At 42.2% G+C, this 14,529-nt stretch overlaps 1 protein-coding gene across 1 annotated transcript; it reads right to left on the bottom strand.

Annotated features, from left to right (window-relative positions):
* Positions 1-5,543: 5,543 nt before the first annotated feature.
* LOC308105627 (keratin, type I cytoskeletal 19-like) lies at positions 5,544-10,192 on the bottom strand (the record flags this gene model as incomplete). The annotated part of the gene is made up of 6 exons (XM_080456474.1): positions 9,688-10,192; positions 8,918-9,000; positions 8,149-8,305; positions 7,736-7,897; positions 7,240-7,365; positions 5,544-5,768 (listed from the first exon to the last, which is right to left on the bottom strand). The coding sequence occupies exons 1-6, from the start codon at positions 10,147-10,149 to the stop codon at positions 5,544-5,546; spliced, it is 1,215 nt and encodes a 404-aa protein (XP_080312600.1). The 5' UTR covers positions 10,150-10,192.
* Between the last annotated feature and the right edge of the window lie 4,337 nt (positions 10,193-14,529).

Here is a 14,529-nt window from a genome sequence, read left to right as displayed (position 1 = left end):
ACTGCTGCTAGTATTCTTTCCTACCAGATATCCTGGTACTGTTGTTTTTTAATTCAGTATTTCTCAAACATAGTCGGTTTCAGTTCCCACTTTCCCTGATACCTAGTACCCCCTTTACCTGACTAGAACATTTTGTTGAGAAAACTAAGAAAAAAGCATAGCTATTAGCTAGTGATGCTGTGATTGAATGATTGAATTGCACCTTTTGGAAGATTATAAGATGGAGTTAGAGTTGCAATTAGTGCCCCCTCAGTAGTTCCTTATTATAAACTGGCCATAACATTTCAGTAAGTCCATGTTTTGATGTCGGTATGTCCAAATAATGTGCAAATAAGTGTTGCTTTCTAATTTCTATTCAATAAGAGTATTAGTCAAGTTTTTGGTTTAACACTTCACAGATCAGGTTAACAGATAAGGTAATATAGAAAACCAGCAATATATGGGGTACTGGTAGTAGAGAAAACCAATAGTACCAGTGGTACTGGTAGGATAGAAAACTAGTAGTACCAGTGGTACTTTAGGATACCGGTACATAACAAGCAGTACATGGGGTACTGATAGGATGGAAAACCAAAAATACTATGACTACCACGGACCAGAGTTCAGAACAACTGTAAATGTCCTCTTGGTGTGATGCAACTTACCTGGGAGGTTAGGCTGAAATCCACCACTAGATGGAAGTATTATACCACCACGAAACTTAAATGGAAACCCTAGGCACCCAATTAACTTGACACCACATCAACTTAACCTACAGTACAGTACCAAAGCAATCTGTCACAAACCATGCTCTCCTATGCACCAGATTTTCTTATTCAGCATTTGTGTTGCTAGTGCAAACAATGGTTGTTTAGTCCTTATTACCAATGTTTGGGGATGAACTAAACCCAAACTCAGGGGGATTTGGAAAATATGAGTCATACTTTTTGAACCAGTACCAGTTTGGTTTAGGAAAGTGTACCTCACTGTATGTTCTGTGGCTATAGTGTTATTCAGTCGTTCCTTCAGTGGGTTGCACAGCGCCCAGTGGGTACTGAACACATTTACATGATGTTAAGGATGATGTATGTGTTCTCTTTTGTTGAAATTATGAGCATTAGTTAAATTGGGAAAGTTAGAAAACACAGAACAATGAAAACACAAATCTGAAGAATGTCAGGGGCACTTCAGTGGTGGACAGAAAAATGTTGGCGTAATTTATCTACATGGCAAAGATTTAAGATGACATCGGCCAATAACGAGCTATAGCTAGCTATAGTCATCAAAATCTCAACAATGAAGGTGAATCCTTTCATCTAGTCTCTCACAAAGTCTGTGTTACTGGCGAACACCGAATTAAATATGGACAGAGAACAGTAAAATGAAAATGAAATATAATCAAGGTACTTAAAAAATAAAAATAGAAATGATTTTAGTCTTTTGTTTCTGAAACTAGGGTTCTGGATGCAAAATGTGTTGTAGGCTTTCTTTTGTTTACTTTCCATGTGACCGTAACAGTAGTGAGCAACAAAAGGTTTTCACAAAGCATTGTCCTTGGAACAATGGCTAACAAGGCCTTTGTAAACCACACAGCATGTTTGTTTTTTTTGTCGTGGCGTACTTAGCACACGCAGTGTATGTGCTGGTGAGCTTTAGGCACTGGGAAAGTATGACCTATCTCAAGGGCAAGGGAATGGATAACATCAAACTTATCCATTCTTTCACACTTGTGCCAAATTTCAATGTCCATCCTACCTCAGTGGAACCTTTGTTTCTGATATTTTACGTGTTACTAGGTCTATACCTCCTCTTCTTTCCTTTCAACCTTTAGCTTCAAGGCTTTCATGTTGTGGTACACTGTGCTTTGCAAATTGCAACACTAATTGTAGGCTAAGAGTTACTAATCCAACTACTTTAAACTGTAGCCAAATGTGTCTATGTCGACATTTACAGTTCTGCTGTTCTGAGTTATGTATCTGTGTAAGAGGGTGATAAGAGAAGAGTTGTTGATCAGAGTTGGAGCCAGTCCAGCCTTGTACAAATCCCACCATTTATTCCTGCAATCTGCATCTTTCAGGCCTCTCCACTGCACTAGTCCATAGAATACAATGGAACACATGGTGCTGTGGTTACGAAGAAAAGAAAAACGAAGACATACAGTCTAATAACATTGTTGCCTACCCTGTTCAATCTTTAACTATGATGGCAAGTTACAGAACTATGTGTTCAGGTCATGAACAAAGCAGCACAAACCACAATGCAGTGTTCAGTGGCGAAGATATGGATAGCATTGTCCTCGCATTGACAAACTGGCTGCTGTGGGTCAACTAGTGTGGTGATGGTCTGCATCTCCTAATGCCCACTTTGCTGGAATACGGTACCCAAGACTGTAGGAAGGCTCCAGCTCAGCCAGAGTGCTTACCAGGACAAAAATAACGTATAACTCCTGTGCTCAGATCACTAACTGGCTTTCCATACAGTACAGAATTTATAGAATGTATGAAGATTTATACAGTACACAGTTAGGCCAGCTTCAATTCCTGTGATCATAAAACTGATCATATAGAAGGGAAGATCCAGGATAATAAATATCATAAGGGCTAGAGAGAGTTTAAAGGAATACCTATTTGGTGACAGGAATATTAAAACTGACACATTTATGTGTTCCCGTTGCAATGTAGATGCTGTGCAAATGGTTTGAAAATTCACATCCAAATAATACTTGGCCTTGCTGTTAAAGCTCCTTGAAGCATACTTGATGTTGTTCCACTGCTGACTCTCAAGACATTCTAGAGCCCAGGCAGATGTTTCCAACTTTCACAGTTCCTTCTGATGCCGTAGCCCTGTCTGAGACCTTTAGCAAAGAGGCTAAGCATTCCTTTCTCGGCTTCTGTGTCAAACTTAACACATGTGACCCAGCACTGTGAAGCATATTCTTCTCTCTATCTTTCTTCAGCCCTTTGTTGGTCTCTCAAACAGCAGTATGTTCTGTTCTCTTTTTGTTCTGTGGTTAGATATATCATGGTATGGCTTAGGTTGCCGTACTTGATTTGCAGAGAATTCTCAAAAACTTGGTACATATACCATAGCAGCATTTCTATTTTGTACATGCATACCAAATGTCTTGCGTTAATTGCAAAAGCTTTGTTGTTTGCGGATGCAGGAGATTTGTCAGTTCAGTTGCATCCATGCACTGCTGCAACTACATTTTTGCAATACTGTACATGCAAACTGACACCCTGGTGTGCTGATCATGAGTTCTTTCTTGCAATGTAGGTTCTTCATTCTTCTCCAAATCCAGCATTGCATTACCATCTGAGAATATTTTACATAACTTGTCTCACATTTCAGCTAGAAGGATTTCTCTGTGATCTCTCAAGATAGTTTGAACTGTGAATCTCAGTCCAACAAGCACAGGCGCCTTTGTCTCTTTTGCATATATATATGTGTGTGTGTGTGTGTGTGTGTGTGTGTGTGTGTGTATATATATATATGTGTGTGTATATATTTGTGTGTGTATATATATATATATATATATATATATATACAGTATATATATATATATATATATATATATATATACACACACACACACGTACACATACTCACACTCTCTCACACTCTCATAGCAGGCTGTTAACCTATTAGCCTCTGAACCCAAGCATAACTCAAGCTAGCTTTGTGTTGAATCCTACCAGCACTTTCATCCACATACTTTCCTCGTACATTTCCTTGCCACTTCGTATTTATCACAATAAATATCCAATATACTGTATATGCAATACAAGAGGGAGTGGACCCCTCACTTTGCTTCAGAAAAGAAAGAGACACCTATAGGGCCTCAAAAGATCACACGCCTCCTTTTATGACACTGCATCACAACATCATATTGATCACCTTTCCACAGTCTGTGTTCATAAAAAGGCAAAGTGCAACACTGATACTTTAAGAACTCCGTGAACAGAGCTGGCTTTGTTCTGTTGGTCACTGTTTGCATTCCCAGTCCATGTTACGAAATGTGTTACCAGGCAACAAGGACTCCTGCAGACTTAGACGTACGCCATGTAACATTGTGTTTAGAGTTGCCAGGGCAAATATTAGTCACCGAAGTGGGGTGTGTCCTGTTTGAAAAGTCCTTTCACTGTATCTCATGGGTCATTAACTTTTTTGTCACTGAACTTGCACTTTTCCTTGTCCCTGTGATTTAGTAACCATATATAGGCTTCAGTACAGTGTGTTACATGTGGCAACACAGGGTGGTGTAGTTGTACTGTGTGTGAGCGGCTGCCCCTTAATGGAAAGCTCTCCTGCTGACACCATGTCCTGACTAAAAGTGTCCTTGAGCTACACACTGAACCCTTATCATTTTCTGATCAATCATTGTAAGTTGCTCCAGATAAGAGCTACAAGCCCAAAGTGAAAAAAATATATAAAATAAACATGGCTCTTTGACAAGGCCAGTCTTCAGTTCTGTTCCCAGTGTTAGATGTTCCATGGGAGTTGTGAACCATTGTTCACCCCTTCCTGGCAAAATTACCCTCCCCCATATTATAGTACGGTTGGTATGACAACTGTGTAAACACTGGTCAGTGACGGAAAAGATACCGTGGCTGTGGACAGTCCACATTTCCCCAAAAACGTTGCCTTGGTTAAAAGTTCACTTGACAACACAGAACACAGGAAGGTAAACTTCACCAGCAGATTTATTTTTCAGATCAAGTCACACAAACAAACACGGGGACACACTCATAACACAGACATTTCCTACGATTTGCCAAATGTTCCATTTCATAAACATTAATACAGATGATGTCTTTAACACAACGCTCTCATCTCTTATAAGTGGCAATCTTCTTTTCATTATGTAACAGCTTGAGTTTGCAAGTTTGTGTTTGAGTGTGTGTCAGAGTTTGTGCATGTGTGTGAACTGCTTGTTCTGCCAGTAGGTGCTCCTAGCTGGAAGAACGCACTGTGGTGGTTGTGACTGTACTCTTGCTTCCCCCTGCAGAAAGAAATACAGATCATTATACCAGTGCTATAACAAGATTACGCCGTAAAATAATGCTTGGTTAAAAAAAATCTTGTATAATTGTTGAATGGCTGCTTACCTGAAGGCCTACAGTAGGGACAGGAAGAACAGAACAGAGGGAAAAAATAGAGTAATGTTAAGTGGTGTTTTCTGCATTCCAGTGACATATGCATTGATTTCTAAAACTGCAGAGTACAGACCTTATGCTCTATCTGACTACAGGTGTTAAAATTTGTGGACTTTTCAATTAATGTAATTGACTGATCCCATTCAGTTCAGACAGTACTGTCTGTCTGTCTGTCTGTCTGTCTGTCTGTCTGTCTGTCTGTCTGTCTGTCTGTCTGTCTGTCTGTCTGTCTGTCTCTTCTTTTCCTCTCATTCTCACTCGTTTGTCCCATGATTCAGACATGCTTGCAACATCTTTGGTTTGAGTCCAACTTATGACTTGGTTCGCCTGTCATCGTTTGAGTCTGTACTACTGTCCATGTGCTGAACTCTGTCTAATTAAAATGCCTTTAAAGAAAAAATTTAATGTTTACCTAGACTCCTCGCCTTCCAGGAGCATCCTGTACTGGGAGATCTCCTGTTCCAGCCTGGTCTTGAGGTCCAGCAGCATTCTGTATTCCTGTCCCTGCTGATCAATGCTGGAACGCACGTTACCCAGCTCTTGCTCTAGCATGTTGATCTGGTCTTGGTAGGCCTGTAGCATGGCTCCGTAGCGTGCCTCTGTGTCTGCCACTGTGCTTTCTAGTGCCCCTTTCTGTAAAAGTGGAGAGTTTGTTAAAAAAAGAAATGAAAATGTACAACCATGAAGATATTCTTTCTATTTTAGTTAGATTTTTATCAGTATTTTATTTAATTACAAAACTTCTGGTGAGAAACCTCTCTATAATGGGATTGAACAGACATTCTCTGGGAAAGATTATGCACCAGCTTGTATGGCTGCTGAGAGGATTCTAAACTAGTATTAGTTATTTAAACAAACTCCACCCTGGAGTCATGTGTGCGAGACGTTAACAGCCTGTCTGTGTTTGGATAGATTACTGCAGTAATGGTCTGCAGGGGGTATTCAGCATAGACCAGACACACTTACAGTTTTTTCTTTGTGGTATATGTACAACAGAAACAATCCACTGTGCTGTACTGTACTGTACTGTACTGTGCTGTGGACTACTGCCCCACAAAGAAACAGTATGTTCTTTTTGTTCTTTTTGTATATGTATGAGTAAGTGTTAGATGTAATGACTGGTGTCTAGCATTTCCAAATGATAGAGAACAGAACTCTACTGTACAGTACATGTATCAGGGTGGCTGTTCTGTGTTGTGATTAACCCCAGTTGGGTCCTGATGGCCCAAGGGAGTACAGTTTTGGGTTGTCCAGTTCTCCACATTCCTTTTGGCTTTGCTCATGCTCTGTTCTGTCTTCCAGAGTAGAAGCAGATGGCCTTATAACGTCAGGCTTACAGAACCCTTCCACTCTAAATAACTCCTCTTCTCTCACTCTCCCCCGCAAACTCACCAAATCCTCCACTTTTTACCCCCTCCTGGGCCCTTCTTGCGCTAATATCTATTAAAACCTTGTTCCTCCGTCTCTCGGTAGATCATTTTAGCCTCCCCGCTCAGTCTAAACTCTCTGCCACCGTTCATCACGATCTGTTCCTCCATGCGTTCACACACAGGGCAAGGCTAATGGATTTTTTGTTCAAATAAGGCAATGATGTTGAATTCTGAAGAGATGGCGTGTGCTCTGGAGTTGTTTATTTATCCAGGGCAGTTTACCTCGCCATGGATGCTCTTTTATGGCAATGCTACAATTTGCACTCTTACATTTTGACAAATTAGTAGGTAGTCTCCTATTACGGAGGATCTCCACAGGGGGGATTGAGGGTTGAGTGCCTTAGATATAGATATTTTGGGGGCTTTTTCTGCCTTTATTTATAGTGTTATAGTAGAGATGGACTGGAAACAGGGAGAGAGACATGCAGCAAAGACCGTCAGGAGCGGGACTTGAACCCGCAGTGCGCTGTCAGGCTACATAGAGCCTAGGTGCCCGAACCACGAGGCCAGCGGTTCGGGCCAAAACGGTAGTTTTTAAGGGAGATGTGTTTCCATTTCCCTTTAACTACACAGATTTAGAGCCATAAACGTAATGATCGTAAGCCTGCGTCTATAAGCTCATTTACCACATTCTCCCACCCTCAGTGTTGTTGTGTCAGGGTTGCGTATCTCACCATGCTGAGCTGTGACTGTAGTTCGATCTCCAGGCCCTGCATGGTACGCCGCAGGTCGTTGATCTCTGTCTTGGACGTCTGGACGGTTTCTGTGACGATGGCCACCTCCTTGTTCAGGGTCGCGGACTGCAATGGGAGGTATACATTTTATTGTAAATAGTTAGGCTATGGTTTGCAGCCAGGGGTGTTTACAGCTTTTCTGTAGCCTATGGTTTGTGGTTTGCTTTGATACATGTTGCTGTAATTGAAACATGATTTATCTCTGAATATACAGTATTTATTTTCCCTACAATTACATTTCCTATTGTCTTAATTAAAGTCTTGAACTTGTCTCAAGCTACATAAACTATAGCAACATTAACGGACCTCCCGGTGAAGGTCTTTCATTCATCTAATTCACAGATTATAGATAATTACTAGTCTGTCACCACTATAAAGACAGGATTAAGTGAGTAGGCGTTGTGTCGGGGTTTCAGGCGTGGTTTTGTCTTCCTACCTGGTTATTAAACCAGCACTCCTGGTCACGGCGGTGTTTGTCTGTGATTCCTTCATACTGGGCCCTGACCTCCTCCAGGATCTTGCTGAGGTCTTGCTGTGGTGCAGCATCAACCTCCACGTTGACTGTGCCTGTGAGCTGAGCACGCATAGCTGCCAGCTCCTGTGGAAGCAAGGAAAATGTGAGTAAGTAACAGATAAGTTCAAAGACCCATAAAATGCACCACTACACAATAACATCCAGAATCCATTGTTATACTCTCTTGAGAGAAATTAACATTCTGGGTAATTGGGTAACATAATGGGACATTATAACTACAGACAGCAGCACACAATAATGTTTTTAATGGTCTTCTCTAGCTCCAAGCCAGAAGAACATCCTTGTGTACAGACTGTGTGATGGTGAGCACCAACCTCAGCGTGGTTCTTCTTGAGGTAGGCCAGCTCATCCTGCAGGCCTTCAATCTGCATCTCCAGGTCAGCCTTGGTGAGGGTGGTCTGGTCCAACAGGCGTCGCAGGTTAGCGATGTCTGCCTCCACTCCCTGGCGCATCATCAGCTCATGGTCAAACCTGATTGGTTGGGGAAGATGAGAGAACACTGATGAGGGATGTTTAAAATGAGATCAGATTTACCGCATCCACCAAGTGCTGTAGCTGTGCAAGAATTTCCGTTGGGGAGACTGGTGCACATAAATGTCAAGAAGTGGAAATATAAATACCTGTTCCATACTTTTATATTTCTATTGATGTAGCTATCATATATGTTAATGATGATCAGTACCTATAGTATGTAGCGACCTAGTTTCATGGAAAGAGGGGGTTTGATAGAGGGTGTGTCATTGGGGTTATGAAGTGGGCACTTCCCATCCCAAATGTTTGGTTTAGTTAGTTAGGTCCACAAGACCTCCAGAAGGCTCAGTGAATTCTGTCACCATTTTCAAAATTCAACCAAACCTCTGTTCATTTACAGCACACTTATGCAACCCTGACAACACAGCCACTCTTACTTAGGACCTCCCATTTTGTACAACAGGACCATACAGGGGTATTACAATACATCTAGACTATTTTTCACTACATATATGTAAAATGTGTACTCACAAAGTTGTATTATATGTGTTTATTTTCCATTTTAACTGTAAAATTGTGTGTGTATGGGGATGAGAAGGGTCTCTTGCTTACTTGGTATGGAAGTCATCAGCAGCCAGTTTAGAGTTGTCGATCTGCAGCAGGATGTTGGCGTTGTTGATGGTGGCACCATTAATCTTAAAGAGATATATAGAGAACCATTGGTTATTTATCAGCGGACAATAGACGCATTTCAATGTTGATAGATCGGAAATGCTGTGGCTGTTTTCCCTGTTGTATCACTGCTGTAGTTTGTAATTTCAAATGTACAAGTTAAGATAACTTGCTACTAACAATCCACTGAATACCATTCAGCCTATCTGTTACAGAAACACCCACCTGTGAGACAGCTGTTTTAGGTCTCACATTAGGTAATGCTGAGATATCTTGGCATGCAAAGCAATCCTACTAGGGACTTTCTTTTCAGCGACATTTTCTTGCGTAATATGTGACTTGTATAAATGATTAATCATTGTATAAGCTAACGTTTGAATACTACTAAGCAATACTATACATCTGATTCAGATAGAATTGTCTGTCTTCACTGTACTGTAAATGCCTAACATTTATTTTCTAACCCATGGCAATGATTAACAGCAAACATTACTTGCTCCATACATAAGCTATAGAGACTTGTCAAATACCTATACTTTCTATTTCTGAATTTATCTACAGTAATATTTTGTATAGCATAGTACCGGTGTACCTAATAACCCTGTTCAGTGTCCTGTTCTACATTTAGGCTACAGTTCTGACTTGTCATGTCTCTGAAAGTTCTCCTGGTTCTGAACCCTGGGGTGGGAACAGTGGTTCCTACTTCCTACCTTGTCCTTGAGATCATTGATGATGGCCCAGTACTTGCTGTAGTCCCTCTCGGCGGCGGGTCCCTTCTGCTCGTAGTACTCTCTGATCCTCACCTCCAGCTCGGAGTTGGCCTTCTCCAGGGTGCGCACCTTATCCAGGTACGTCTCCAGGCGGACGTTGAGGTTCTGCATGGTGGCCTTCCCGTCGGTCCCAACGCGGTGGTCCATGCCGTCGGCCAGGTCAAAGCCACCGCTTCCGCCACCATAGCCGCCGCCGTATCCGCCACCGTACCCAGAGGAGACGGTACGGACGCTGGATGAGGAGATGCGGGGACCACCGAAGCCCATGCCGGACACGCTGTAGGCTTTGGGGGCGGAGGAGACGTAGCCCACGCGGCGCTGGCTAATGATGGATCCCCCTCCACCCATACCCATGCCCCCACCCATACCCATACCGCCACCGCCACCCATACCCTGACCCATGGCCCTGCCGCCATGTCCGCTGCTGGAACTGTAAGTACTGTAACTTGTGCGAGTAGACATGCTGGCTGGATGTGCTGATCAGGAGATGAGAAGAGAGGAGAGGACCGTTATACAGCTGCAGGCTTTCAGAACCACACTGGAGATGGATGGGAGGAGGCCAGCTCCTGATATACTGGCTGGCTCTTGGGGGAGGGACCGGGGAGGTTGGAGGGAGGAGGGGACAGCAGAGAGAGTTGGAGAGTGGAAGGGAGTGGAGGAGAAGGTAGGGTGATGGAGGGAAGGGAAGAGAAGGAAGGAAGGGAGGGAGGGAAGGAAAGAAAGAAAGAGAAGGGAGGGTGATGGAGGGAGTTTTTGCTTTTGCAGTGCAGCGATAGCCTTGGCACCGCCACAGTACAGTTGCTATTCTCCCCAGTGAGGGAACCTTTATGGAATGTGTGTGTGTGTGTGTGTGTGTGTGTGTGTGTGTGTGTGTGTGTGTGTGTGTGTGTGTGTGTGTGTGTGTGTGTGTGTGTGTGTGTGTGTGTGTGTGTGTGTGTGTGTGTGTGTGTGTGTGTGTGCGTGTGCACGAGAGGGGGGAAGAGAGAGAGCAGATAGAGTTCCCTAATCTCTGCATGAAATTGTGTGTGTGTGTGTGCGCGTGTGTTTGCACACACGCGCACACACACACACTCGTGTATACTTTTACGAGTACGTGTAAGTAAGTCTAGTCCCTGCCAGTCTCTGGTACAGAGTCCACTATGATATTTGCTAAGAGAGTGGTATCCTTCTAATGCAAACACAAATGCCACTAAAATCATGCTCCACTGCCCCGCCTGCCATCAGTGTTCACCTTAAGCACTCTTCATCTGCTTATAATCAGTTACATTTAACAATAAGATTAATACTAAAGATAACCTCAATCGACATTGAAAGTTTTGTGCTCATATCTTCATACCGTATATTATGCACCATATGATTGTATACAGTATATGGACCACAATATGGTGCACAAACATATGCACGATAAAAAAAGTATTGATCCCCAAATTATACATTTTTATGTTTTAGTAATTGAGGCAATGCAGTAATCTGTGGTATGTGTATATTTTTTACTAAAAGAACTACACACCTCTAAGATGGAAGGCATCTTGAACTTCATGTACAGTATGTTTAATTTAATAGACAATGATTTATTGTAGATATGGTTAAAATGTAATCTCCTTATTGCTTGGTAACTGCCGAGCGCAGTTCTCCATTGTTTTTCAAACATTGGGTCTGGTTCATTTAAGGGAACATGTCAGCACCCCATTGTTCACCATGTCCCTCAAAACATCCCCTGTGTGTGTGTGCAGTGTGTGTGTGTGTGTGTGTGTGTGTGTGTGTGTGTGTGTGTGTGTGTGTGTGTGTGTGTGTGTGTGTGTGTGTGTGTGTGTGTGTGTGTGTGTGTGTGTGTGTGTGTGTGTGTGTGTGTGTGTGTGTGTGTTGGGGGGGGGGGTTATATCCTGTCTGTGAGAGAATGTGTATATAGCCATATCTCCTGTGTGTTTATGTACATTCATGAGTGTGATCGTGTTTAAGTTCATGTGTGTTTGTGCTTAAGTTCATGTGTGTGTGAGAGAGCGACAGACAGACAGACAGACAGACAGACAGACAGACAGACAGACAGAAAGACAGACAGACAGACAGACTATTGACCTCCCACTGCTGTTCATTGTTCTGCTTTTGGCCTGTACTTGTGCGTGTGTGCGTGTGTGTGTGTGTGTGTGTGTGTGTGTGTGTGTGTGTGTGTGTGTGTGTGTGTGTGTGTGTGTGTGTGTGTGTGTGTGTGTGTGTGTGTGTGTGTGTGTGTGTGTGTGTGTGTGTGTGTGTGTGTGTGTGTGTGTGTGTGTGTAAGTAGTGCATACTGGTGTGCACTCCTGTTACATCACTTTTGGATTCTGGCCCGGTCGCCTGCCCTCTTCCTGTAACAAGTCAGCTGAGAATCAGGGGTGGATCAGAAGGGAGGGCAGAGGGGTGGAGGTTATGGGGTCTCATGCTTTAATTACATCAACATGGGGTCATCTCTCAGTCAGAGAGGGAATAGGAGAAACAGGGTGTGCATATTGAGGCTTAAATTCTTGCATGTGGAGTACGTCACTATGGGTTTAGATTAAGTGCATTATAATAGTTACTAATGCCACTTAATGATGACATGATGAGAATTCACTCACTTTGATGGGGCAGGAGATAAGCTTCTCACTAAGCGCAGGAAATTACCTTTGGTCTTGTTGGAAAGAAAAGCACTAATTTTACTTATTTCTTGGCAAATCTGCAAAATATGACATAACATTTTGGTGGAACACCAGCACTTATAAAAAGGGTTGGGAATTATAAGAACGAAATACATGTGCAGAAGTTGAATGTTGATTGAAGTCCTCATCTCTTGATGGCGTGTTCCTTTTCGACCGACACCCTAAACCTTTTCCCCCTGTGTCTTCCCTATGCTGTCTTCTTTTCAGTTTTCCCATTGTAGAGTCCATAAAGAAAAGAGATGCAATGGGGAGTGTATGTTTAATGTACGTCCAGATATTGCAATAATCTTTTTTATCTGTTGTTTCTGTGCTCTGTGATCGATGTGTAGCCGGTTTCTTGCTACGGAGCACAGAAGCAACAGATGAAGTTGATATCATGCTGCAGTGGCTACAACCTTGCCAGTGCAATGAGAAAAGATAATGAATCAAGTTGAATTCATTTTACACAATGTCTCCAGAACTGCACATTGGTGTGACATCACAAGTTGACCTGGTCTGTGTGCATACTTAAATATTGCAAATATCATTAGAGATGACTGGTTAGAAAAAAGTATTAAAATAAAATCATTATATGGGTTACTATTACTGCAATCATGTACCAAGTGATGGTGTAGAAGTCAAATCCATGCACCCATGTGTACCAGTCTAGGAAAAACCCCAACCAGAGCTTTTCCTGTTATTTTTCTTTCTCTCTCTCTCTCTCTTGTGCGCTCTCTCGCTCTCTCTCTCTCTCTCTCTCTCGCGCTCTCTCTCTCTCTCTCTCTCTCTCTCTCTAACACAATTATCACATCCTCATGATCAATGGGTGATCTATATCCTTGTGATTAGATCACATCAATATACAAGCAATCAATAAAAGTCATGGACCAGAAACCGATGAGATGGCATCACTGTGGAATTTCCACCTAAGAAAACATTTTTTTTTACTTTGTCATGATTGTTTTGTAATATAAAACAGGTTTTTATCATGTTTCACCTATTTTTCCTGGACTGGTTGATAGATGTCAGAGCTCTTAGAGCAACTACACCAGATTCCACCAATGGTGATTGTCTTGTCCCAATACACAGGACCTCTTTGCCCACTGATCTAAAACTATAGACTGATGCAATGTTTTTAACAAAAGGACTCAAATTATGGTTAAACTCAACACAACAGTGCTCACATGAATAGATTTTGACTGGTTTATTAATCTGGTCATGTAGTCTCTGTTATAGCTTGTATGTTTTTAATTCTGATTACAGTGTTTTTAATTTATATCTTTTTAGATTAGAGATACATTTTTGTTTAGACAAGCTTCCAGTTTTCCTCTAGACCACGTATCAGACAACTGGGGGACCCCGGTCAACGAACTATAGGGTCATAGTACAAGAAGTCCACTGTATCCTGAGTCTCCTAATTGGGGCAGTGTATGGGGTATGTATGAATTTTACCCGGCAGCGTATTCACTTTAATTCAATACATAGAGTATGTGACCCCACTCAGGTGTTTACAAATCTTGAATGACCCTTAATATACATACAGTGTGCACGCAAGACATTGTTTGCACCAACAAGCATATGTTGTGAGAAAGTCCCATTCTTGTATATTCATACGGGTCAGACATAGCGGACATGTGTATAATTTGGCCTCTCAATTGTCTCCTCTAGTGTTTTATTTATGTCTGTGTACCTGCTTTACAATGATGTCAATGAAGTAGTTTGTATGTCTACTCTGTTCCTACATAATGTCCCTCTGGCAATATCATATTCTTTTGTACATTATCCCAGCTACTTTACTGAAAACATAAAAAATGGTTAACAACTGTACTGCAGATGATCAGGGCGGTTTTGGCTCAGGTGTTGGTATGAAACAGACAGGGCTGGGCTGATACCTGGCAATGTGAGTAGTCTGCTGAGGCACTTATATGTTGCGTAGTGATGACGGTGACAAATGAGTAAAAACTGGTAGATTAACCAGCCACACGTTTCCCATCATCACGTTAGCAACGTATCAAAACAGAAAGATGATGAGATGATCTCTAGATACACTCACACCTGGGTGCTTGTTTTCACTTGAACAGACTGAATGACTAATGTTCACTGAACAGATGTGAGAAACGCTGTCTATTTG

This window comes from Gymnoscopelus braueri (assembly GCF_963280865.1).
Source record: "Gymnoscopelus braueri genome assembly, chromosome: 2".
Taxonomy (NCBI): Eukaryota; Metazoa; Chordata; class Actinopteri; order Myctophiformes; family Myctophidae; genus Gymnoscopelus; species Gymnoscopelus braueri.
The sequence above is the reverse complement of the archived record's forward strand: the minus strand, read 5'-3'. Positions and strand labels throughout refer to the sequence as shown.